We start from the raw sequence: 23,971 nt of genomic DNA, 5'->3' as shown, positions 1-23,971 counted from the left end.
ATTATTCTTTTCGGTAGGTCGTTGAAAAGTAAAAATAGTCGAAAATAAAAAAATTACAACTATTAGAGATCAAAACTAGGTAGTCAATTTTGTCTTATTTACGAATACAAGATACCATCTTAATGTTTTTGGACGAAACATGTTTGTCTAAACGTCAATTCAATATTGATGTTTTCGCAAAAATGGGAAATTCGCGAAATTGCGTTTTTCCGCGAAATGAAAATTCCAGAAATTTAAGTGAACATAAGTCTATAGTAAATTAAAAATTTTCATCAATCAATAAAATCAAATTAGAGAAAATGACAAGGTTTAACATTTATGTGCTCAATATAGTTTTTTATTTTAATGAATCGTGACTTTCTGAAAAGAATATAAACCAACATTGTTTTTTTTTAGTCTGTACTTCGATATAAGCCAAGAGCAATGGCCAATAGTATATGATGACAAATACAATGTTTCGGTTTTTGGTCTCGAGAAGTTTCATGTATTTGACGCTAAAAAGTGGCGGAATATTGTTCAGGTAGAGTATAAGTTATAGCTCACTAAAACGGTATTATTGAGTTTAGCAATCTCTTACAGATAACGATAAGCATGGGCAGGGTAATCTAGGATGTGTGAAGGACATGAACATGGTAGGTAACTGGCCATTAGCTGATAGCTAGCTTATTGATTATTTAAATTCCAGAATGGTCAACAACAACAAAAAAATCAGTGCTATTTGAGATTTTATGAAAAAAGACTAGAGACTAGAAAGTTAAAATTTCTATTTAATTCTAGCTATCTAAGTTTAATGAATGAATTCAGGCAGAAATATGCACGATGATGTAGTGAGGAACAATGCAGGGAGGCATCAGAAAATGCGTATTTATAAACATTTATTAGAAATTACAATTTTAAAACAATATGAACAGTATCTAAATTGCTTTGAATTAAACATGGCAGTTGGAAATCTGTGGGTATTTATTATAAAGTTTGAAAGAAAGTTGAGATCATTTACATAAACAAAATAGTGATGATAAAAAAAATAAGCTAAATATAATTAACAACTGAATTAATAATCTGCTATCTTTGTGAATGATCCAATTAAATTACAATTAAAGACAATTAAAGAAATATTGAAAACTGAATAACGAATAATGTTATGTCTCACCTCTTTGTCTAGTATTTAAGGAATGCACAACTTATAACGGATGAACGCCTAGTGAAGCCAAAAGAAGCCCAGAAGAGTGATTTGCTTGTTGTCCATACAAAGCGGTATCTCAAATCTTTGAATGTAAGTAAAGCATTACCTTTTTTTTGCTTAAATGAAGCCGGATTCTAATTAATTAATAAAGCTGTTGTTTGCTAAACTGCAAACACATTTCCTGTCAATTCCATGTTTTATGTGTGAAATTGTGATTTCAAAAATTTGGAAAATAATATCTAAATAATTTTTTTAATTCCAGTGGAGCGCAAGAGTGGCTATAATCGCAGAAGTACCACTTGTATCTTTATTACCAAATTTCCTGGTTCAATACGCTTATTTAAAGCCGATGAGGTAAATAAATAGTTATGTAAAATGTGGTAGTAATAATATTGGTTGATATACAGTGCCTTAATAAGTTTTAACATTGTATATAAATTCAAAAAGAGTAGAAAGCATGATCTGTGATTACACTTTCCAAATTTTATATTTTAAAATGTAATTGTGTATAATGATTTACAAATAGCTATCCTATAAAATGAATTAAAATATGTTTTATTTATTATTCAACACATAACATTCGACATGGTGGTTTCACAGTATGCTTAGTGCATATAGTATAGTGGTATTTAAAGTAATGGTAGTATATTTCCAATTTGATTAAAGGTTACAAACAGGTGGTTCAGTTCTTTGTGGTAAGCTGGCATTGGAGCGTGGGTGGGCTATCAATGTGGGTGGTGGCTTCCACCACTGCAGTGCTCAAAAAGGCGAAGGTTTCTGTCCGTATGCTGACATAACGCTGCTGATACGGTTCCTCATGATGAATAACTTAATAGAGACTGCTATGATTGTCGATTTGGATGCTCATCAGGTAAGATTATTGATATTTTTTCTCAATATAGAGACTGCAAGATTAAAATGAATACATCTGTGGTGGGTAGCCATTATACAATACAAAGATATTTGACAGATGCCTGAATCTTGTCTATTACGACATTTTCAAGATAAGCTTTCATTTATACAAGTTTGCCTACGTTTGCCGCTAGGGGCGCTGCCCCAACTCCATACAAATTTGAGTTAACTTTTACGCAATCGAGAACGTTAATAAACTTGCACTAAGCACATGGATCTGCACACACAACCACTGTGATGGAGAGTGTCCGGACTATGTCTATGGGCTAATTTCCTCGTAGAGGCCTTCGTCGATGATTCGATGATTGAGGTACCTAAAAGCACCGTTAATGGATCGGGAGGATCCGTAATGACGTGAACCTTCGGTTTGTTGATATAGGTAATAAAACGATTAAAAAATTGGGCTGCCTCATTTATATCCACACAAAGGTTCCGGACGTAGGATCTTCTTCTGTCTCCCGGGGTGCAATATTAATGTTGTATTTCAGGGAAATGGTTACGAAAAGGATTTCCTGGGTGTTCCCGAAGTATACATAATGGATATGTACAATAGAAATATTTTCCCGAAAGACAAAGAAGCGAAGAAGGCGATACGAAGGAAAGTGGAACTCGGGAATCTGGTTGAGGACATGGAATATATGCTGAAATTGCGATTGTGAGTTGTTGATGAACTAGACGTGCCCCGCGGTACCGCCTGCGTTGGATTTGTTATTCGGCACGAATTAAACAGCGTCTGTTATTGCGGGATATAAGATTACTCGTCTCACTTTCCGTTCCGTAATCTAGCAATCGATTGAGATTTTTTTCTATTGCATACATGTGTGGACGAGCTCACAGCCCACCTGGTGTTAAGTGGTTACTGGAGCCCATAGACATCTACGACGTAAATGCGTCACCCAGCTTGAGATATGAGTTCTAAGGTATCAAGTATAGTTACAACGGCTGCCCCACCCTTCAAACCGAAACGAATTACTGCTTCACGGCAGAAATAGGCGGGGTGGTGGTACCTACCCGCGCAGACTCACAAGAGGTCCTACCACTAGTAGAAATAGTAGGGCGTATTCGGAATTGACCGGGATTACCAAGATAAAAGCTATCCTATGTGTTAGTGTTATGAACTATTTTTCTGTGCGATATTCCATGTAAAAACGTTCAGCCGATCAATAAGGAATTAACGTATCGAGAGGGTGATAACCTATCTGGTTTAAGAGAAATTTTTGCAACTTTACAGCAGAGCCATTTAAAGTCTAAATTATGAAAAAAAAAAAAACAAGAAAAAAAAACTTCAGCAATTTGAATGGAGTGAACTTAATTGAAGTTCAATTAAAAACATCAGACTGTTGATGCTGATATCAAATAAAACGTACCTTTAATTACAAAGATAAATGATAATATTAGTATAGATATGAAAGTGATTTGAAAATTTGTCCAAGTCAAATAATATAGTTTCATAGGTAGTATTTTTTTAATTGCTCTGGATGAGGAGATGTGGTTACGGCACGCCTGATGATGAGTTTTCGGGGCCTCTGGTAAGAAGAGGTCGAAGTCGATTTTGTTTGCATAGTTGCTGCTGTCCCTAGGCCATACGCGTGATTGTTTCGTGCCACAGATAGGTAGGTGCTTACGGACAGACAAAAGTGTGATTAGTGCGAGTTTTTTAACGTTCTCGATAGCGTAAAAGTTAACTCAAATTTGTATGGAGTTGGAACAGCGCCCTTAGCGGCAAACGTAGGTAGACATTCCAACTCCATACAAATTTGAGTTAACTTTTACGATATCGAGAACGTTAAAAAACTCGCACTAAGCACACTGGAGTGATTAGATAATGGACCCTTTATTTATTTTTGAGGAACGGAACTAAAAAAGGACAAGTTTCATCGAAATAGTTGTTCAAATCACATTTTCCTAAGTTTTCACAGGTGCCTGGAACTATTACACCTGATCTATGGTTACATATATATGTAATATGTCAGATGGTACTGGAGTAAATAACGCAAATTTGATTTATCTAAAAATAGAAAAGTTTATTGTTATTATAAAATTAAACACTAAAAACATTTAAACATTGTGAATCTATTCACCTAAAAATAGAAAAATCGACAATTAAAGGTTTTTTACTTCCAATATTTCATAAATCACTTCACGGTTAAGATCAAATTCTCTATCTGAGTGTGTCAGTGCCAATGTCATTCTTATATATCATCTTACTCTATGGCCACGTACACAACATGCAGTTTACAAGCTTACATATATATATAGCTGAAGTCCATGAGCGACGGTAACCACTCACCATCAGGTTGGCCGTATGCTCGTCTGTCTATGCGGCAATAATAATTAAAAAAAACATACTTGTACCGAATAACGAAATTGTTTATTGATTATAATTCATTTAAAAAGAAAACCGTAATAAACGTTCATCTTTGACTTTTCAGGAATTTAAAAGCAGCCTTTAATGAATTCAAACCGGATATAGTTGTGTACAACGCGGGCACTGATATTTTGGACACAGATCCTTTGGGACACATGAGCATAAGTGAATGTGTAAGTATTACGTAACACATATCCTTTCTGTACATTTCTTTTTCTGAGGATTGTTTATTGTATACCAAAATAAAGACTTCTTCTTTTTCTTTTTCTCCGCCTTGTCCCACTAGGTGGGGTCGGCACAGCTAATTTTTCTCTTCCATTCTCTTTTATCAAACGAAATCTCAACACTCACTCCTATCTCTCTCATATTGTCATTCACACACTCCATCCATGTTTTCTTTGGTCACTACCCTGCACTACCATTTCTATACATGTCCTAGTCACATGCATCATCTCTCTACGCATCACATGTCCATGCCACGCTAACCGTCCGCTCATTAATTTGTGGATTACCGGGGCTACTTTCACACATCCTCTGATATATCAAAATAAAGACATATATGCAAAACATTAAGTACAAACTCGCTCAAGCGATCTCTTTCAGAGAATGAGGTGGACCAGAATCACTTTAGGAAAAAAATTAGCCGTGGTGTCCTTGTAGATTGAAAAAAACAATATATTTACCTTATTTATAAAATTCTCGTTTCACAATGTTAGTTACCATACTCCACTGAAACGGTTTTACAGATTTTTATGAAGTTTTATATGAATGTTCAGTAGGTCTGAGAATCGGCTACTATCTACTTTTCATACCCCTAAGTTATAAGGGTTGTCGACCCCTAACATTAATTTTTTATTTTTTGTTAAAATTTTTTTTTTTATAATTAGGCATTATGTGGTTAAATGAGGTTTTGTTATTTTTATATTCCCTCATCGTTCACAGCGCTACATGCTTCTTTTACTCATTTACCACATCCTTACACACTTACAATAGGTTTTTTTTTTTCTACACTAGAAATTCCCTATAAACTCTTATATATGGCAAAACAACGTTTGCCGGGTCAGCTAGTAAAGATATAATTATCAGCAATATAATGATGATATTGCTACTTTACACATAAGATATGAATAAACAATTTATAATGTTTACCTGCTCATATTAAAATACTTCTAGTAAAAGGTGTAAACAGTTTATAAAGTGCACCGATAGATGTCGCTGTTCATTTTAGAACAAATTCTAGATCGCGATGACGAGATGCTCCGCGGTCGAATGAGGAGATCGCGGTCGAGCAATTTCGGTATCGCTTCTCGGCCTTTTGGCTAAGATCAAAGTGTAGTATCTGTTCTTTTCAGCTTAATATCTGAAAGTTCCCTCATTGAGGGACCAGTATATTAAACTGATTTTTGTAAAACGACGGGATGTTCGGGGCTCGCTCCACTCCCGTCACGGGTCGGCCCGGCATTGCAGTGCCGCCGGGATCGGCCCTCAGAAATCACCATATTATAATATGACGTAATTGCTAAACGTAGCATTGAACAGAATTGGCTATACAGTATACATGTCATTTCGCTCTAAAAATACATACTAGACTTGCGCAAAAACTCACTTCTCAATGTAATGTGATATGACATCACTTTTACAGACAGGTGATATTACTTGAAAACATTACACATCATTCTTAACATTACTCGGTGCGTTCAATAGATACTGTGACGAATACATTGTATCTATACACCCGAATCATTACATAAGTGATGTGTTCATACTTTGTATTGTAATACACTGTTATATTACTTGACAGAGATTGACTTATTTAATAATATAATAATTTTATTTTTTACTTAATATAATTTATTGTGGGATGAACGGATTTCATATGGCGACTTAGACTGCAAATTGAGCTCGACAATAATGTTAATATACGAGAGCAGTAGACGCATTGTTTCGGCGCGGCCTCCTCAAAATGCATCCAAAGAGGACTGTACTTTCATTTAGACGCCATTCTTTCTTTCACTTATTAAACACGCATTAAAACAAATAATAAAACTATCTTCAAACAAGTGCTTAAGTAATTCAAACACAAAAATTAATATGAAATATTACTAAACAATTACGAGCGACTAGCGATTTTACAAAAGTTGCGAATAAAAAATTAAGTAAGTACTGGCGGGGAACTACCGGCTGGGCCTTCGATCAACAATAGTAACTAGATAAAGGGATACGTACAAAATTAAAGCAAAAACTGTCCGCGTGAATATATACTTATATAGCTACATTCGTTTACTAACAAACGGAGAAAAAAGTTTTGAAACACTTTTACGTTCAAACTAATAACAACTATGGCACCTAGTAATAAAGTCACAAATCTCCAAAACATTATCTAATACTTACGATCATTCGTCACATAAAACGAGCAAAGCAATAAATTACTCCTGTCACATACCAATAAAAAGACATATTTTAAACAACTATTAATGTTAAATCAATCTTACATAGCAACAAATAAAGTAACTTTTCCCTTAATTGCTCTGAGAACTAACATCGTTTTGCTTTATTTATTTTTGCTTCTTGAAATGCCGATTTGTATTTACTACAGGAGGTAAGGGAGTCGCGCTTAACACTAAAATAATTTATTAATGAATTAAAGTAAAAGTTTAGTTGTTTACTTTTTATGTTTTGGAAATGTATGTTTGTTAGTGTCTATACATTACTTATTATTTTATTAGCGTTACGTTTTTGTGTAATATATATTTTTAAGTTTTCGCGACCAGTGCACATAATAAAACAACGTTTAAACGGTTTCAAGCGTGGTATTTTTATTACAATGTTTCGGCCACGTTTCAGTAGCCGTGAGCACGGAAGGCAAAGATGTCCAGTGTCAATAAGCGGAGATCTTAGCTGGCTTATAAAAGTCATCTCTTGTTTCTCTGGCGACAATCGAGATCCATTCTGCACACGTGATTGCTAGCAAAGCTAAAATAAAAATGGAAAGCTAAGTATCTAATGAGAGTCTAACAAACAGACACAAAAGCAGCATTAACCAATTTTAACCAACTAATTTTGAAGTGCTGCTAACAAATTTTAAAAAATTATTACAACACATATCTACTCCATGCATTTACTGTTCTGTTAAGCAAAAGTTTGTCCATGTGTTGGCCGAGCCTTGGCCAACATTTGTAGCGGTGGTTAAAAATCGGTAATTTTGTTCAAAATTTAATATTATTTATAAGTTTAAAGCTTACAATATAGTTTATACTTCATGTACTTACCGAAAGTAAGATATTCCGGCCGTTAAATTGCTTTTTCGGGCCTTATTTTTGCAACTTTTGAATACACACTGCGGTATTGTGAGACGGGTTGACATTGGCTGTGTTTGAAGTGAACTAAACAAAATAAGAGCTCACATTTCAAGTGCGCTGTTATTTGACGAGACGGATTTTATGCACTGACCCGAAATCTAGTTACTATTGTTGATCGAAGGGCTGGGCGCATGAAAAAAAAAATATAAACACAAATATATACCTATATTAAAATTCAGACGTACCATAGGTATAAAAATGTACCTAGCGGCCAGGACATACGGTTCAAAATCACTAGGAATAATTCCGTGTCGCTTGCTCATTTATTTTGCGTCGATCGGTCTGTCTCGCTCGCTCGGTTCCGTTCGTGTATTAAGCAACATTACACGACAAAGAAAGAAACATGTTGGGTGATAGTGTGATGTTTGTTTTCTTCGCGTAATGTGTGATGTTGCATTACATCGTAGAGTAATATTACCCGAGTAATATCACTCGCATTACTTACACATGTCTAATACCCACTCACTAGCCCAGTGATCCAATTCAATTGATCTCTCAATTAATTCAATTTCCTCGTCTAGATCATTAAAGGTGAATTTACATTAGACTTGCGCAAAACATCACTTCCCAATGTAATGTGATATGACATCACTTTTACAGACAGGTGATATTACTCGAAAACATTACACATCACTCTTAACATTACTCGGTGCGTTCAATAGATACTGTGACGACGAATACATTGTATCTATACACCCGAATCATTACCTAAGTGATGTGTATCAACACATCACTTAGGTAATGATTCGGGTGTGTCATTACAGTAGTGTATTACAATACAAAGTATGAACTTTGTATTGTAATACACTGTTATATTACTTGACAGAGATTGACTTACTTAATAATATAATAATTTTATTTTTTACTTAATATAATTTATTGTGGGATGAACGGATTTCATATGGCGACTTAGACTGCAAATTGAGCTCGACAATAATGTTAATATACGAGAGCAGTAGATGCATTGTTTCGGCGCGATATCCTCAAAGTGCATCCAAGGAGGACTGTACTTTCATTTAGACGCCGTTATTTCTTTCACTTATTAAACACGCATTAAAACAAATAATAAAACTATCTTCAAACAAGTGCTTAAGTAATTCAAATCAAACACAAAAATTAATATGAAATATTACTAAACAATTACGAGCGACTAGCGATTTTACAAAAGTTGCGAATAAAAAATTAAGTAAGTACTTGCGGGAAACTACCGGCTGGCCGAATGAAAAATATAAACACAAATACCTATATTAAAATTCAGACGTACCATAGGTATAAAAATGTACCTAGCGGCCAGGACATACGGTTCCAAATCACTAGGAATAATTCCGTGTCGCTTGCTCATTTATTTTGCGTCGATCGGTCTGTCTCGCTCGCTCGGTTCCGTTCGTGTATTAAGCAACATTACACGACAAAGAAAGAAACATGTTGGGTGATAGTGTGATGTTTGTTTCCTTCGCGTAATGTGTGATGTTGCATTACATCGTAGAGTAATATTACCCGAGTAATATCACTCGCATTACTTACACATGTCTAAATTTACATTACGAAATTAGTGGCGTGAAATTAATTTCGTGACATTAGTTTTACCAACAGTTTCACGTGTAATTTAGTACTTTCGTAATGCATGCATTAATTTCATGCATGCAAATTAGTTTCGTGCCCTGCGCGATTTTTTGGTGAAATTAGTGTCATGCAACTAATTTCATAGTGTAGACGCGACGTGAAACTAATGTCGCGAAAGGGCCTGCGCTGTGCGGACGTGTGTATTGTCAGCTCGCGCGCGCTTCGAGCGTTGAAAATGGCAAACCAAAGATGGAGTACAGAAAAAAATATAGATCTTATTAATGAATATCAATGACAAGGGTCCCGAAACACCTACAGTAAAAAATCAAAATTATCTTTACTCATTCGAAAATAGTTTTTATAACTCTCAGGATCTTCATCTGCTAATTCAGAGACTAAGTTCATTGCACTTAAATGCCTTCTTGTTGACCAACCTCGAATCTACCAACTTTTTTTTTCTTGATAGTCTTTTTTTAAGTTTATAGGTATATAAGCATTTCTTTAGCTACATTGAATATAGCAAAATGTAGTTTTGATGCTGAAGGCGCCATGGTTACTGCGATACTGTGGATTTCGCGACACAAATTTTTTAACGAAATTACATTCGCATATATCGAAACTACTTTCGTGAAACTGAGTTCAACATGCATGACACTAATTTCGTAATGTAAACTCCGCATTAGCTCAGTATTAACATACATATTATATCCTTTTTGCAGTTGAGGTGTCCAAATTACATATATCACTCACTTTAAATCTCTCATTCGCACAAGCCTTTCTTTAACTCTTATATTAGCCTAAGTTAGTTCTCGGAAGATTTTTTTTTTTCATTTTTTTTAGTTTGTACATTAGACATCATACATATTAAATTGATTTTCCTTCATACTTGGCAGACTTAGGACTGTCAATCTAGACAGATTTAATTAAGTTGGAAATAAAATACTTTATAATAATAATAATATAAGATACAGGTCATGAAACAAATGACCTAGTGAGTTAGAACTGAGTTACTGATACGTTCGGAGCTAGTGTGAGCTAGTGATACATTCTATCGGTGTGAGTGATGTATATCTTTTATAGCACTCACTCAGGAGCTTACACATCTTTAAATATAATTCATGAAGGGGCTTGTGCAGTGGGGGTCGAGCGTACTTTACTGACTCACATTCAATAGATTTACATAATTACTCTAAGACCTTAGTGATTTCGTATCGATTTCGACATAGCGACGTTGCCGATGGTCATATAAATGTGTACAAACCAATGCCATATAAATGTGTAAACACATTAGTTCTATTTGCTCTGTTCATAATAATTTACCAACTATTAGTCACAATTTTTTTTTATAAGCTACAAATAAAATTATAATTTGCGTAATTACTAGTGGTAGGACCTCTAGTAAGTCCGCAAGGGTAGGCACCACCGCCCTGCCTATTTCTGCCGCGAAGCAGTAATGCGTTTCGGTTTGAAGGATGGGGCAGCCATTGTAACTATACTGAGACCTTAGAACTTGTATCTCAAGGTGGGTGGCGCATTTACGTCATAGATGTCTATGGGCTCCAGTAACCACTTAACACTAGGTGGCCTGTGAGCTCGTCCACCCACCTAAGCAATAAAAAAAATCGATTCTTCTCACGCGAAAGCAAAATTTGAAATCTTCGCTTATTTAAATTTCAGGGGATAATAAAACGGGACGAATACGTATTCGAGATGTGTAAAGGTCTCCGCGTGCCCATAGTCATGCTGACCAGCGGCGGCTATCTGAGGAGGACCGCGCGGATCATAGCCGAGTCGATCATTAACTTGCACGGCAAAGGTCTAATATACGGAAGCTGTAAAGACAGTAAATGGTAAATGAAATGTTGAATGGCGTTATCGGAACGTGAGGGTACAGAGAGCTGTTAAGACTTGTGTAGTAGTGAAATTGTTATAGAATATTATTATTTTCCTACCTAAGCTGATAGCCTTTTGAGAGGCTATTTCAGCGTAACCTTAACTAGTAGGTGAGCTCACGGGGCTTAAACCGCAGTGATGCTAACATTGACCCAAGCAAGAGCAGTGCTTCGCAGAATCTACCACCGGATCGGAAACGCGACCCACTGAGGAGATCCGGCGAGAAACTCATTAGGCTATTGAATATTGAAGATGTTTCTATTATATATACATACGTTTTATAGTTCCCATGTTTGTTCGTATTCAACGCCCGTCCTAAGGCTGGGTTCACACGACATTGTCTACGATTTTAAACGGACACTCCGAGGATTGTTCTTACGATCGATTTTCATTTGTATTAAATACGAAAGGCCACGAAAGTTATCACAGAGTTTTAAACAGGAGTATTTTAAGAACCGTTTTCAGAAATTCAGACCCAGAGGTTCCAAGCTATCCGTAAGAATGTAATTATCGACAATGCGAACGGCCATTTTCTGTGTGGAGTGAAATAGAAGTAGCTGGTATTTGGGAGCCCCGGCCTGAAGGTGGGAACAGTACTCCACGCTAGGCTGAATCTGTGCTTTGTAAAGCAAAAGTTTTTGTAAAACCAAATGCATATACCCAACCATATACCAAGACCATTATCAGAAGGCGAAGACAATATGACTTATGTATTTATTGGTGACGAGGGGGAAGTCCGTTTCTACACAAAGAAGCAGTTGTGATGGGGTCGATGAAGTTGCCTCAATCCCATAAATAGCCTGCCGGTTCAGCCTTGACCTTATAAGGCTAGTCCTGATTCTTTCGAGCCTGACGGCTTGGTACAGGAGCCCCTCGGATGGCGCATATCGCGTCCCAGAGTCAAGTCAGCAGCAACGCATGAGTGCTAGCTTTCCAGAAGTTCCCCGTCGATGTCACCCCCCATGGGAGGAAACCGTAGCGGTATCCAGGTTGATGATGATTTGCTCTACATATAATAACTATTTACTACGTCTTTGGAGAGGAATATCAGAAGATGTACCTAAAAATATATGTTACTAGAAGCCAGCAGATGTAGCTAAAAAAAAATATTTCACTGCCGCCTAAAATTAATTTATTTTAGAACCCGCAAACTACCAGAATTTTAGCAGTTTAACACTATTGTTTTTATTTGATTAGCCGGGCCGACTAGCTTACGGTTAATCTGGTTTTATTTTGTTATCAAGGCCTAGTTTGAAGGGAGGTGTATTCTCAAAACAAGTATGAGAGAAAAAAAAGTCTTTCGATCATAGTGTTTTGTTATTGCGATGGAAGTAATCAGCAGTGACCACACCGCCTCGCGAGCTCTGTACCGTAACCATTGTAAAGAGAAGGTTTAGTTAGAAATAATCGATGTATTAAAGACGTTTTGTGCCAAATTAGTTTAGTTATGTCATCAAGCAAACTATAATATTTATTGTTAATGAATTCCTTAATGTTGTAGCCATGTGATAATAAGCAACAGGGCGAACATTAAAAACGAAATTTAAATAGCAGATATATGTTAAATATTTTTGTGAAATGTTAATTAACAAAAATTATCTGTAATAATCTAGAAAGTTCGAATGCTTTTTCTAAAATCGATTTAAACACAAATCAAAATGTTTCTAATGTTTGTTTGGTTTCAAATGACGTTATTGGCTGTAATTTAATTCAACCAACTTCTATAAAATTAGCGCGAATTTTTTGAAAAAGGAACATCCCGTTTCCTGTTCTTGTATTGATAGATTATAATTGTTTATTTGAAAATAAATGTTTCTTTGTTATAAATATTGTTTTATTTGCTGTCTTCAGTATTAAATTTGTCACGTAAATCTAATAATAAAAAATGTTCGTAAAATAAAAAACAATAATTTGTTTTTTGTGAACGTATAAAATGTACAATATATCCGCAATAATAATAGTACAAAATCCGCAAATCTTACAAATTTGTACAGATTGTGGTGTTTTGAGCTCTCAATAGTATGTGTCCCCTGCCTATTTCTGCCGCGAAAAAGTCTAGCTATTTCTAAACTAAAAACAAATCATCAATACGCGAATTCCAATAATTGCCAAGTAAAGTCAAATGGATTGACTAGTCGGTAGTTGTGTTTGAATTTCAGTGGTGTTGAAACCGCATTTGCATTTACGCGTCGCCGGCTCTCGGTTAGGCTTGAAGGGACATTATTAAAATAAAATTATCTAATGTCTCGAAAAAGAACAACCGACGTGACGTTATAACTTTATAGTTAAGTTAACCGCTTATAGAATATTTTGTTTAAATTAACGCTCAAGTGAGTTGTCAGTGTGACCATATTTAACAGTCTATGCTACCAAAATAAAAAATATGTCAAAAACTGTCCGTTTAATTTAGAAGTACCAAAAGCAAATGCAGTGTAAAACCATCGTTAACAATATAATAATCAAATATTAGTATTGGTCGCATTATTAGACTTTAAAATAGCAGCTACAAATTTTGCGTTTCCATTATATTATAACGATCTATAATTATTATTAAAATTGTAGTTAAAAAATTACATGCAAATATAGTTTTTGTGGCGCTTGGTAAGGTTTTTTATTAGGAAATTTGTTATTTATTAAAAGCCACAAGTTCTGTCATCGAGGTGACTTACTTTGAATCGATTTCTATCCTTAATACGGCAATTTTAAATTATTACAGTACTAACAGATTCATTTTAAAGATTTACTCTACTCAAATATATGTGCATTATGACTTTTAAGTCTTTCTGTTTAATATTTTGTTTATAAGAGATCAGTAATAAAAGCGCGTGAATCAAATTTATCTCGTGGTAGTGTTGAACTGAGAATAATAATCGTCGGTTGGCGTGTTGTTGTAGACCACTTCTCGGAAGTATTTCTCCCTTTCCTTTTGCTGTAAAGCCATCAGTTGATTCTCTTCCATCAACTGTCGAGCCATTTCCCTGTAACAATGTTCTGATAAAAATCCCTCGAACAGATCTAAAGGGCAGTCGTGTTAAACCAGATCCACCTCATCTTGCAAGATGAGTCGAGATATTAATTTTTTTAATCATCTTTCACACCTCGATATTAAACTAAATCCACCTCATATCGCAAGATGAGTGGCGATATTAATTTTTTAATCATCTTTCACACCTCGATATTAAACTAAATCCACCTCATATCGCAAGATGAGTGGCGATATTAATTTTTTAATCATCTTTCACACCTCGATATTAAATTAAATCCACCTCATATCGCAAGATGAGTGGCGATATTAATTTTTTAATCATCTTTCACACCTCGATATTAAACTAAATTCACCTCATATCGCAAGATGAGTGGCGATATTGATTTTTTAACCATCTTTCACACCTCGATATTAAACTAAATCCACCTCATATCGCAAGATGAGTGGCGATATTAATTTTTTAATCATCTTTCACACCTCGATATTAAACTAAATCCACCTCATATCGCAAGATGAGTGGCGATATTAATTTTTTAATCATATTTCACACCTCGATATTAAACTAAATTCACCTCATATCGCAAGATGAGTGGCGATATTAATTTTTTAATCATCTTTCACACCTCGATATTAAACTAAATCCACCTCATATCGCAAGATGAGTGGCGATATTAATTTTTTAATCATCTTTCACACTTAAACTAAATTTATTATTAATATTATTAAATTAAATTATATATTATTAAACTAAATCCACCTCATGTCGCAATATGAGTGGCAATCTTTCACACCTCGATATGTTCATCTAACTTTTCTGTCAGAATTTAACGCAAGTAAATTCCAATTTGGCCTCATTGTTGCCGACAAGTGACGCATCGCACGAGTCACATATTAAAACTTATTATCATTTAAGCTCGCTAAACTACATTATTGTACCGAAAAATGACACTAGTTTCGAATCCAAAATAGCATACCTTCGTTTTCGTTTATCCTCAATGTCTTGGACAGCAACTTCTCTCTGAATTGATTTGGACAGCGCTTGCCATTCAGCTTCCATCTTTTGTTCGGCCTCACGTTTAACCTAAAAAAATAAAATGGAATGTAAGATTTAACTCCAAAAGCTTCGTCTCCCATATTAAGACAAAATCTCAAATTTATCATAATAATTGCTTCGTATCATTGAGAAAATAGGAAGGCTAGTGGTAGCCACTTTCGCGGGCCTATAATACGTCTCAATGAATATCGGTTGGCGTTCGTGGTACAATATAACACGACATAGAAATAGCTGCTGCTTAGTCTCCGGTGAATAGCTTAGTCGTCTTCCACGGCACGCACTTAAACAGTGTGCACCATGTGTAGGAAGCTTCCTCTTTTACTATGTGAACATAGAAAGCGGCCCACTGAGTTTCTCGCCAAGTCTTCTCAGTGGGTCGCGATTCCGATCCGGTGGTAGATTCTGCGAAGCACTGCTCTTGCTAGGGCTAGTGTTAGCAAATTAACTCAGGTTGAGCCCGTGAGCTCACCTACCAGTCCAGACGTAGCTGAAATAGTCCCTTACGCTACCAGCGAATTGGGATATTGGGATTACCTAGTCATCAAAAGTGATTGTTTACTTATCAATATACCTAAAGACTGTCATATTTTACAGTAATTTTAAGAAGCTATAGTTAATATTGGCCTACAACATTTTGATGTAGGAACATACCTTCGCAGCTTCCATTTGTTCCTTTTGCCCTGCGTAGAATTTCTTAAGCTCCTCTTGATTCATACCCTTGTACATGAACCCGATCGCTCTGTCGAATACACATATTTATTCACCTCTATAATTTTCCACGATGGCGTAGTTAATGCCAGAGACATTGGACAGATTTCAAACTATAGCTATCTAAGTACGCCCTAAAAAGCCAGTATTGTAAAAAAAATACAGTGTAGGTACCTATCTGGGTAGGCCCGAACAAAATGGTGGGCGAGTTCACTGCGCCCAGACTAAAAGAAACTGCTAATTTCTGGTCCAGCAAGAGCGGTGCTTCGCAGAATCTCCACCAGATCAGAATAGCGAGCCACCGAGAAGATTCGGCGAGAAACTCAGTGGGAATCCATACAACGGAAATACAGCCTTTTTTGACCCAGATAGTGGAATCGATGTTTTTAATCGATATGACGGTTACCGTATTCTCCAAACAAAAATATTAAACGATGGATGCCATCGACATAATAATGTGAATGGCGCTGTGTATCTTGTCAGTCGTGATGACAAAGTTTTGATTGTTATGAAACGGTTGTCTCATCTTTGCTTTGCAGTAAGAAGTCGTCGTGGTCTAACGGATAAGACGTCCGGTACATTCGCGTTGAGCGCGACGCACCGGTGTTCGAATCTCAGGCGGGTACCAATTTTTCTAATGAAATACGTACTAAACAAATATTCACGATTTACTTCCACGGTGAAGGAATCACATCGTGTAATAAAAATGAAACCCGCAAAATTATAATTTGCGTAATTACAGGTGGTAGGACCTCTTGTGAGTCCGCGCGGGTAGGTACCACCGCCCTGCCTATTTCTGCCGTGAAGCAGTAATGCGTTTCGGTTTGAAGGGTGGGGCAGCCGTTGTAACTAAACTTGAGACCTTAGAACTCATATCTCAAGGTGGGTGGCGCATTTACGTTGTGGATGACTATGGGCTCCAGTAACCACTTAACATCAGGTGGGCTGTGAGCTCGTCCACCCATCTAAGCAACAAAAAAAAAGAAGTTGGGTTGTTTGAAGCTAAAGCTTTGAAGTGTAATTTCTTACCTGTTTTGTCCCAGTGCACTCTTGGCGACATCAGGGTTCTCGGTGAGCATGTCCGATGTAAGATTGTTGTACATCTCAGCTGTGTTGTCAGCCTCTTCCTGCTCTTTCATTATCTGCTCAATTTGTTTCTTTTCTGCCGCCTGAAAATATAATTTCTAGGTTATTTATTTTTCTCTAACCAATCATTGGTAGTGAAAGTGGCTATTCAAACTACGCGCGGACCCGAATTTCTAGTGTTTTTACGAATTCAATTCGTTCCGTTTCCTATCTATTTAATTAGAAACTAATTTTTTTATTGCTTAGATGGGTGGACGAGCTCACAGCCCACCTGGTGTTAAGTGGTTACTGGAGCCCATACACATCCACAACGTAAATGGGCCACCCACCTTGAGATATAAGTTCTAAGGTCTCAAGTATAGTTACAACGGCTGCCCCACCATTCGAACCGAAACGCATTACTGCTTCACGGCAGAAATAGGAATTAAACATGTTCACGAAATTCTGTCATTCCAAATATGTTTTTGTCCTTTCTGTTCATAGCGAAGAAATGCGTGTGTAAAAGTTTGTGAATCTTACATGGTAAAATAGTCTATTTCGGGAATTTCATTCATCAGATGACTGTAGATGTTAGTACATGCTCATTTATGTGCTTTCTTAGGGTACCTTGCCATAACGCTATTACTAAGATCGCTTCGTTGGTCAAACAGACTTATGACCAACTCATTGTACCATATGGTCAGGTATGTAGAGAAGACAATTGATCGTTAGGATGTAGATGCTTATTTATGTATTTATTTCATGAACGTACTCACGGTTGTTAAGTGATTACCAACTATATTGAGACTTGAAACTTTTAAATTTCGATATAAAAAAAACAAGGTGACTTACCAAAGCTTCATTATACCGCAAATTGGCCTGCCCGAGTCTGTAGCGACATTCTCGCTCAAGCTTGTCAAGCTCACTGGCTCTTAGGTCGCGAGCTTTTATTGCCATCTGTCGAGAAGTTTTATTTATCATTGCTGTGCGTCAAACTTCTTTGATTGTTGTAGAGCCCATGTGGTACCACCAACGCCCCTATTTGGCCGCAAAACAATTGCGCGTACCGGTTTATTCCTTATTGTTTAGATTGGTTAATGAGCTGATGACCTAACTGATGTTAAATCGCCCATAAACATCTACAAGGTAAATGCGCCACCCACCTTCAGATATAAGTTCTAAGGTCTCAGTATAGTTACAACGGCTGTCCCGCCCGTCAAACCGAAACGCATTATTGCTTCACGGCAGAAATAGAGAGGGTGGTGGTACCTACCCGTGCGGATTCACAAGAGGTCTTACCACGAGACAAATGTCGACAAATAATACATTAGTCATCGGTGACCACGAAAACTGTATTCGTAAATTAAAATGATGACAATGCAAAACTCGAACTTATATTGTAAAAGTGATTTTAATTGCATCGCATTGTACTTGTAAACAAGCCACCCACGATGTACGTTGTTTATCTTATCCTTGAGGTCTCGACATTTATAACCTAATCGGGTTTTCGTGAGTCGCAGTCACAATTAAATGACTTAATTAATTCGTAGTACATGACCATGAAAACTGTTAGAATTGTTGGAAAGAAAATTAGAATTAGAAGTCGTCGTGGCCTAACGGATAAGACGTCCGATGTATTCGTGTTGAGCGATGCACCGGTGTTCGAATCTCAGGCGGGTGCCAATTTTTCTAATGAAATACGTACTCAGCAATTGTTTACGATTGATTTCCACGGTGAAGGAATAACATCGTGTAATAAAAATCAAACCCGCAAAAATTATAATTTGCGTAATTACTGGTGGTAGGACCTCTTGTGAGTCCGCGCGGATGGGTACCACCACCCTGCCTATTTCTGCCGTGAAGCAGTAATGCGTTTCGGTTTGAAGGGTAGGGCAGCCGTTGTAACTATACTTGAGACCTTAGAACTTATATCTCAAGGTGGGTGGCGCATTTACGTTGTAGATGTCTATGGGCTCCAGTAACCACTTAACACCAGGTGGGCTGTGAGCTCGTCCAGCCATCTAAGCAATAAAAAAAAAAAAAAAAATTGAAAATTAGAAATGCGAGATTAAAATAAAACAAAAAAAAAGTTTTAATTTAGATATAAACATTAAAAAATAATACTATATCAGTTTCTAAAGAAATTTTCAATTGTGTTGTGGTGCCTACTTTTGCCGAATTACAAGACCCCTCACCATCAGTGATACCGCATATTTACTATATACCACAGCGGTCGGGGAACTTTTTTGTTACCCCAAATTATTTTTGTGTAAGTTGATATAACCCCATGGTGGAGAACAAAAAAAAACTAAATCGCTTCTTTTTAGCATCTTTCATATTATAGCTAGCCCCCATAAAATTTTGAAAAGAAAACAATAACTAAAAATTTAACGATTCTAAAGAAGTTTCCCTTCATTATATACTTTTTACTCACAAAACTTTCATTTTTACCCCCCACAATTTCATTTTACCCCATTTGGGGTAATTTACCCGGGTCCCCCGATCGCTTGCTCACCATATATGCTGCTTCGGCTTTTTTGCGTTCTTCCTCGGCGCCCTTCCGTTCTTGGACCTGCTGTTCGAGCCAGGCGTTCTTCTGGGCCGCCATCAGCTTCTTCCGTTCTTCGTAATTTAAATCTTCACCTTCGAATCTATGGACCGTGAAATACGCATTGATTTAACAACTCACTCTCTATCTCTTTTTTTGTTGTTCTTTTTTTCTACCTAGAGGCTATTTCAGCCTTCACCCTAGCGTGTAGGTGAGCTTTCGGGGCTCAAACCGGAAGTGTTGTTAACACTGGTCCTAGCAATACCAGAATCTACCACCGGATCGGCAACGCGAGCCACTGAGAAGATCCGGCGAGAAACTCAGTGGGCTGTGTCTATGGGTTACTTTACTCGTCGAACCCTAGGTGCTTGAGGTACCTAAAAGCACCGTTAATGGATCGGGAGGATCCGTAATGAGGTGCTGCCAGTATACGAGTTTAGTCGTATCATGTTTGGATTAAAATACCTGATCCGAAAACGAATCGTAACTTGTATGGACTATCTCATATGATCTCATATTAACACGACATGAACAAGGCATACTACTGATGCTAAAAATCACACTTTCATGTCACATACACACGCAAACGGTTCATACTTTTGTGCACTGGACATTCCGACAGGATCACCATCGGAAGCTCTCGGGGGCAGCTGCTTCTTAAGAACGTCGGGGTCGTTCAGGTCAAACTCGCGTCGATCCTCGGTTCGTTGGTAATTCTGACGGTACTTGTCTATTTCCAAGCCGATACGACGACGTTCCTGCGATAACCATTATGATTATCACTACATAGTATAAAACAAAGTCGCTTTCTCTGTCCCTATATCCCTATGTATACTTAAATCTACTACGCAACGGATTTTGATGCGGTTTTTTTAAATAGATAGAGTGATTGAAGAGGAAGGTTTATATGTATAATAACATCCATTAAATAGTGGAGAAACCAATAATAAATTACAGTTTCCGAAGCGAAGCGAGGGCGGGTTGCTAGTGTAATATAGCTCTTAAAACATTTCGTCTCCAACCCGCAAATTTAATTAACTACTGAATACCGTCAAATTGTTATATCGTAGGGGAACGAGTCGTCGTGGCCTAATGAATAAGTCGTCTGTTGTAGTCACATTCAGCGATGCGGCTGTGCCGGTGTTCGAATCCCGCAGACGGGTACCAATTCTAATGATATACTTAACACATACTCACAAACGACTTCCACGATGAAGAAATAATATCAGGAAATAAAAATGTAAGCAACCAATACATTAATTTGGATTATTACAATACAATTGACACATGTACATATCAAATATAAAGTGTTTGGTGGCGGCATACGCCGTGTGTATAGGCTGCGTTGACCACTTAATACCAGGTGAACCGTGAGTTCTTTCACACGTCTAAACAATTAAAAGAAATGTATCCTATTTCTGTCAAAAAGCAGCAAGAAGAGAGATACAATCATCTATACTATACAAAACTAGGCATCATTCTATGCTAATTAATATACTAAAACAAAGCTCTTAAAAAGAAGGTTAAACAACAAACAGTCCACTGCTTCCTATTTCATTCTCAGCAATCATAAGCGCCGCTATGAAAATTAAGACAGATTATTCAAATTCCATTGCGTTGTCAAAAGCGGAATCCTTGTTCGGTCTCCGGTTTGTTTCACGAGTACTCGAGGTCACTATTTAACCCACAGACATAGGCCACTGAGTTTCTCGTCGGATCTTCTCAGTGGGTCGCGTTTCCGATCCGGTGGTAGATTCTGCGAAGCACAGCTCTTGCTAGGGCCAGCGTTAGCAACATTCTAGTTTGAGCCCCGTGAGCTCGCCTACATGTTAGGGTGAAGCTGAAATAGCCTCTCAAGGCTATCAGCATAGGTAGGAGTCCAAAAAAAAAGGTCACCGTGCTAAATGATAATTGCTAACGAATTAAACTCACTTCTCTCTGTCTGGCTTCTAAGACCGCGGCCAGGTTACTGTCTTTGATCATCTGTTGCGCGAAGGCCAGCTCCCGTCTTTGCTGCTCCTCTCGTTCTGATCTCTTCTCTTGGACCTGACGCTCGAGGAACGGAACATCTACCTGCAGATTAAATGTTACGACGATAAACCTTCAAAAATTAACTTACAGTACCCGGCGATAAATGTTGCACATCGACCGCGGGAAAGAGACGGTTAATTTTTGCTTTGTAGAGCGTTATATCTGTCGCACATTACCTAATGACATTTAATCTCTATAGATACGGGATCGTTGGTGTTTCATCGCACACAGGTAAAGCTCTACAACAATAATAAAATTAGACGACTGTCTCTTTCTAAATATCCATATGCAATATTTATTGCCTGGTACTGTACACGTTGATTTTTAAATCGATGACATTGTGTTTGTCACGAAAACTGATAAACGATGTAGTTTTCTTGGTGTTGAGTATGTACACACTCTTCGTCGGTTCTCCAAAAAGGTCAATAAATCAACAACAATTTTCGAAATGCAGCGGGAATTGGATAATCTGCAATTCGGGCTGAGTGGCTTGTATTGATAGCAGTCTTCGGCGCTAAGTGTTTTATAATGATGGTATTTAAGATTGCCGATTAAGAGCTTATCTTTTAATTTTCATAAAAGTGTTAGGCATTCATTCATTTATATTCAATTTATTTGGCTCAAATTCCTAAGGTCGTAATTTTTTTGCTCTTAAGTCCGCTATAAAGTTAAATAAGTACCTTAATAAAGTACCTTATTAATCTAATAAATTGTGTTATATTGTATTACTTTTCATTATTACTAATCTGTTATTTTCTCCTACAATGGTTCAAGATTTATTGCAAGAATTGAAAATAACGCTAAATTATCCAAAAACCTAAAGCGATTTAACAATTTACCATCTCCCCAAGCACTACCATATCAGCCTCTACTGAAGTAAATATTGATTTGATTTCTTACACCAATTTTCCTGTTTCTCGCATTGAAGATCCTATTTCTCCTTTCTAGTTCACACTGTCTCCTCCTCTCTCTATTCTGTGCTTCTTTTCTGTCCTGTTCGTTGGCTATTTGTAATTTCAGCATTTTTTTCTTCTTCTAAATCCGTTCCGATATCGCTAACGTCCGTCCGTATTAGTGCTCCGTTCCCTTCCCTTGGAAGTGCTCCGTTCCCTTCCAAAATAAACTAAGTATTACCTACGTTCCCAAATTCTGTATCGAACAAATAATAAAACATAAGCGTTGTCATGGAAACCGAGAAGGACAGAAAGAAGGTCGGTAAGGAAAAGCGGGTCTTCCAATGTTTTGTTAAAAAATATATTCGAAACCTTCTTCAGTTTAATTTATTTTATTGTAACTCAAATCCGAGGTTGAGGCGTGAACCGTGTATTAAAATAATGTTCAATTGAGATAGCATTATATAATTATATTCATGTGTAAATAATATCAAAAATCTTGTTACTTAGTGAAAAAGTACTATTCTAGTTTTCGTATTTCTTAAAATTATTTATTGTATTTTTATGAAATTAATCTAATCAATTAGTAATTTCAAGATTTTGTCCACTATTGCACTGTCAATTGCACATATAATTGAGGTGACATCTATCATGTACTTATCGTCAATTTGTCAATGTTTTGTATTGATGATCACTTTGTCGATGCAACTAAAAAATAAATAAATAACATATCTCTTAAAAGAAAGGAAATTAATTTCCCGTAATTGAGTTTTGAAATGAACAAAAGGATCAGGTCGTTGGCGCGTTGTTCTAAGCCGGGTATGCTGACGTCACAAATCAATGAAGCGATTGAATGTTAAATGACTAGTTTTTATTAGAGCTGGTGGGCAAACGAGTTTACTGTCCATTAGTTGGCAACTACCTTGAATTATCAGTTATGCTACAGTTCTAACTGTGAAGTTCTATTAGTACCTAATAGCCGGACTTTAGTATCTCTTTTAATCCCTGCCTTGGTATGTATGTAGTATGGCTTTTGAAGTCGTCGTGGCCTAAAGGATAAGACGTCCGGTGCAATTGTGTTGAAGCGATGCACCGGTGTGCGAACCCCAGGCGGGTACCAATTTTTCTACGATGAAATACGTACTCAACAAATGTTCACGATTGACTTACACGGTGAAGGAACAACATCTTGTAATAAAAATCAAACCCGCAAAATTATAATTTGCGTAATTACTGGTGGTAAGACCTCTTGTGAGTCCACACGGGTAGGTACCACCACCCCGCCTATTTCTGCCGTGAAGCAGTAATGCGTTTTGGCTTAAAGGGTAGAGCAGCCATTGTAACTATACTGAGATCTTAGAACTTATATCTCGAGGTAGGTGGCGGCATTTACATTGTAGATGTCTAT

General features: G+C 36.9%; 2 protein-coding genes, 1 long non-coding RNA gene and 1 other non-coding gene across 6 annotated transcripts in view; 2 read left to right on the top strand and 2 right to left on the bottom strand.

Moving 5' to 3' along the window:
- Positions 1 to 148: 148 nt before the first annotated feature.
- On the top strand, positions 149 to 13,105 carry LOC101742828 (histone deacetylase 11). Of its 2 annotated transcripts, XM_004925365.4 has the most exons (8): positions 149 to 307; positions 397 to 520; positions 1,163 to 1,273; positions 1,446 to 1,537; positions 1,850 to 2,054; positions 2,584 to 2,750; positions 4,528 to 4,636; positions 11,063 to 13,105. In XM_004925365.4, exons 1-8 carry the CDS (start codon positions 300 to 302, stop codon positions 11,237 to 11,239), a joined length of 993 nt encoding a protein of 330 aa, XP_004925422.1. In that variant the 5' UTR covers positions 149 to 299; the 3' UTR covers positions 11,240 to 13,105. The 2 variants fall into 2 exon arrangements, with proteins under 2 accessions (XP_004925422.1, XP_062528128.1); XM_062672144.1 differs by lacking the exon at positions 149 to 307 and having other exon boundaries at positions 514 to 632.
- Positions 5,763 to 5,955, top strand: LOC119629523 (U2 spliceosomal RNA). Its single transcript, XR_005245504.1, has one exon. It is a non-coding gene; the product is annotated as a U2 spliceosomal RNA (small nuclear RNA).
- Positions 7,254 to 10,202, bottom strand: LOC134200117 (uncharacterized). Its single transcript, XR_009974878.1, has 2 exons — positions 7,733 to 10,202; positions 7,254 to 7,436 (listed from the first exon to the last, which is right to left on the bottom strand). It is a non-coding gene; the product is annotated as an uncharacterized LOC134200117 (long non-coding RNA).
- The window catches only part of LOC101742537 (RIB43A-like with coiled-coils protein 2), an 87,445-nt gene continuing 76,564 nt past the window's right edge, over positions 13,091 to 23,971 (bottom strand). The window contains exons 2-10 of one of the 2 annotated variants that reach the window (XM_062672143.1): positions 22,571 to 22,780; positions 21,572 to 21,712; positions 20,237 to 20,397; positions 19,607 to 19,742; positions 17,944 to 18,048; positions 17,056 to 17,195; positions 15,970 to 16,057; positions 15,239 to 15,345; positions 13,091 to 14,256 (exon numbers count right to left, since the gene is read on the bottom strand). In XM_062672143.1, the coding sequence (XP_062528127.1) occupies positions 14,115 to 14,256; positions 15,239 to 15,345; positions 15,970 to 16,057; positions 17,056 to 17,195; positions 17,944 to 18,048; positions 19,607 to 19,742; positions 20,237 to 20,397; positions 21,572 to 21,712; positions 22,571 to 22,693 (1,143 nt within the window). In that variant the 5' untranslated portion in view covers positions 22,694 to 22,780 and the 3' untranslated portion in view covers positions 13,091 to 14,114. Of the gene's footprint in view, positions 14,257 to 15,238; positions 15,346 to 15,969; positions 16,058 to 17,055; positions 17,196 to 17,943; positions 18,049 to 19,606; positions 19,743 to 20,236; positions 20,398 to 21,571; positions 21,713 to 22,570; positions 22,859 to 23,971 lie in introns of those variants that run through there. The other variant, XM_021347493.3, reaches the window with a different exon arrangement.

This window comes from Bombyx mori, chromosome 14 (assembly GCF_030269925.1).
Source record: "Bombyx mori chromosome 14, ASM3026992v2".
NCBI lineage: Eukaryota > Metazoa > Arthropoda > Insecta > Lepidoptera > Bombycidae > Bombyx > Bombyx mori.
This window is presented reverse-complemented; position numbering and strand designations above follow the sequence as displayed.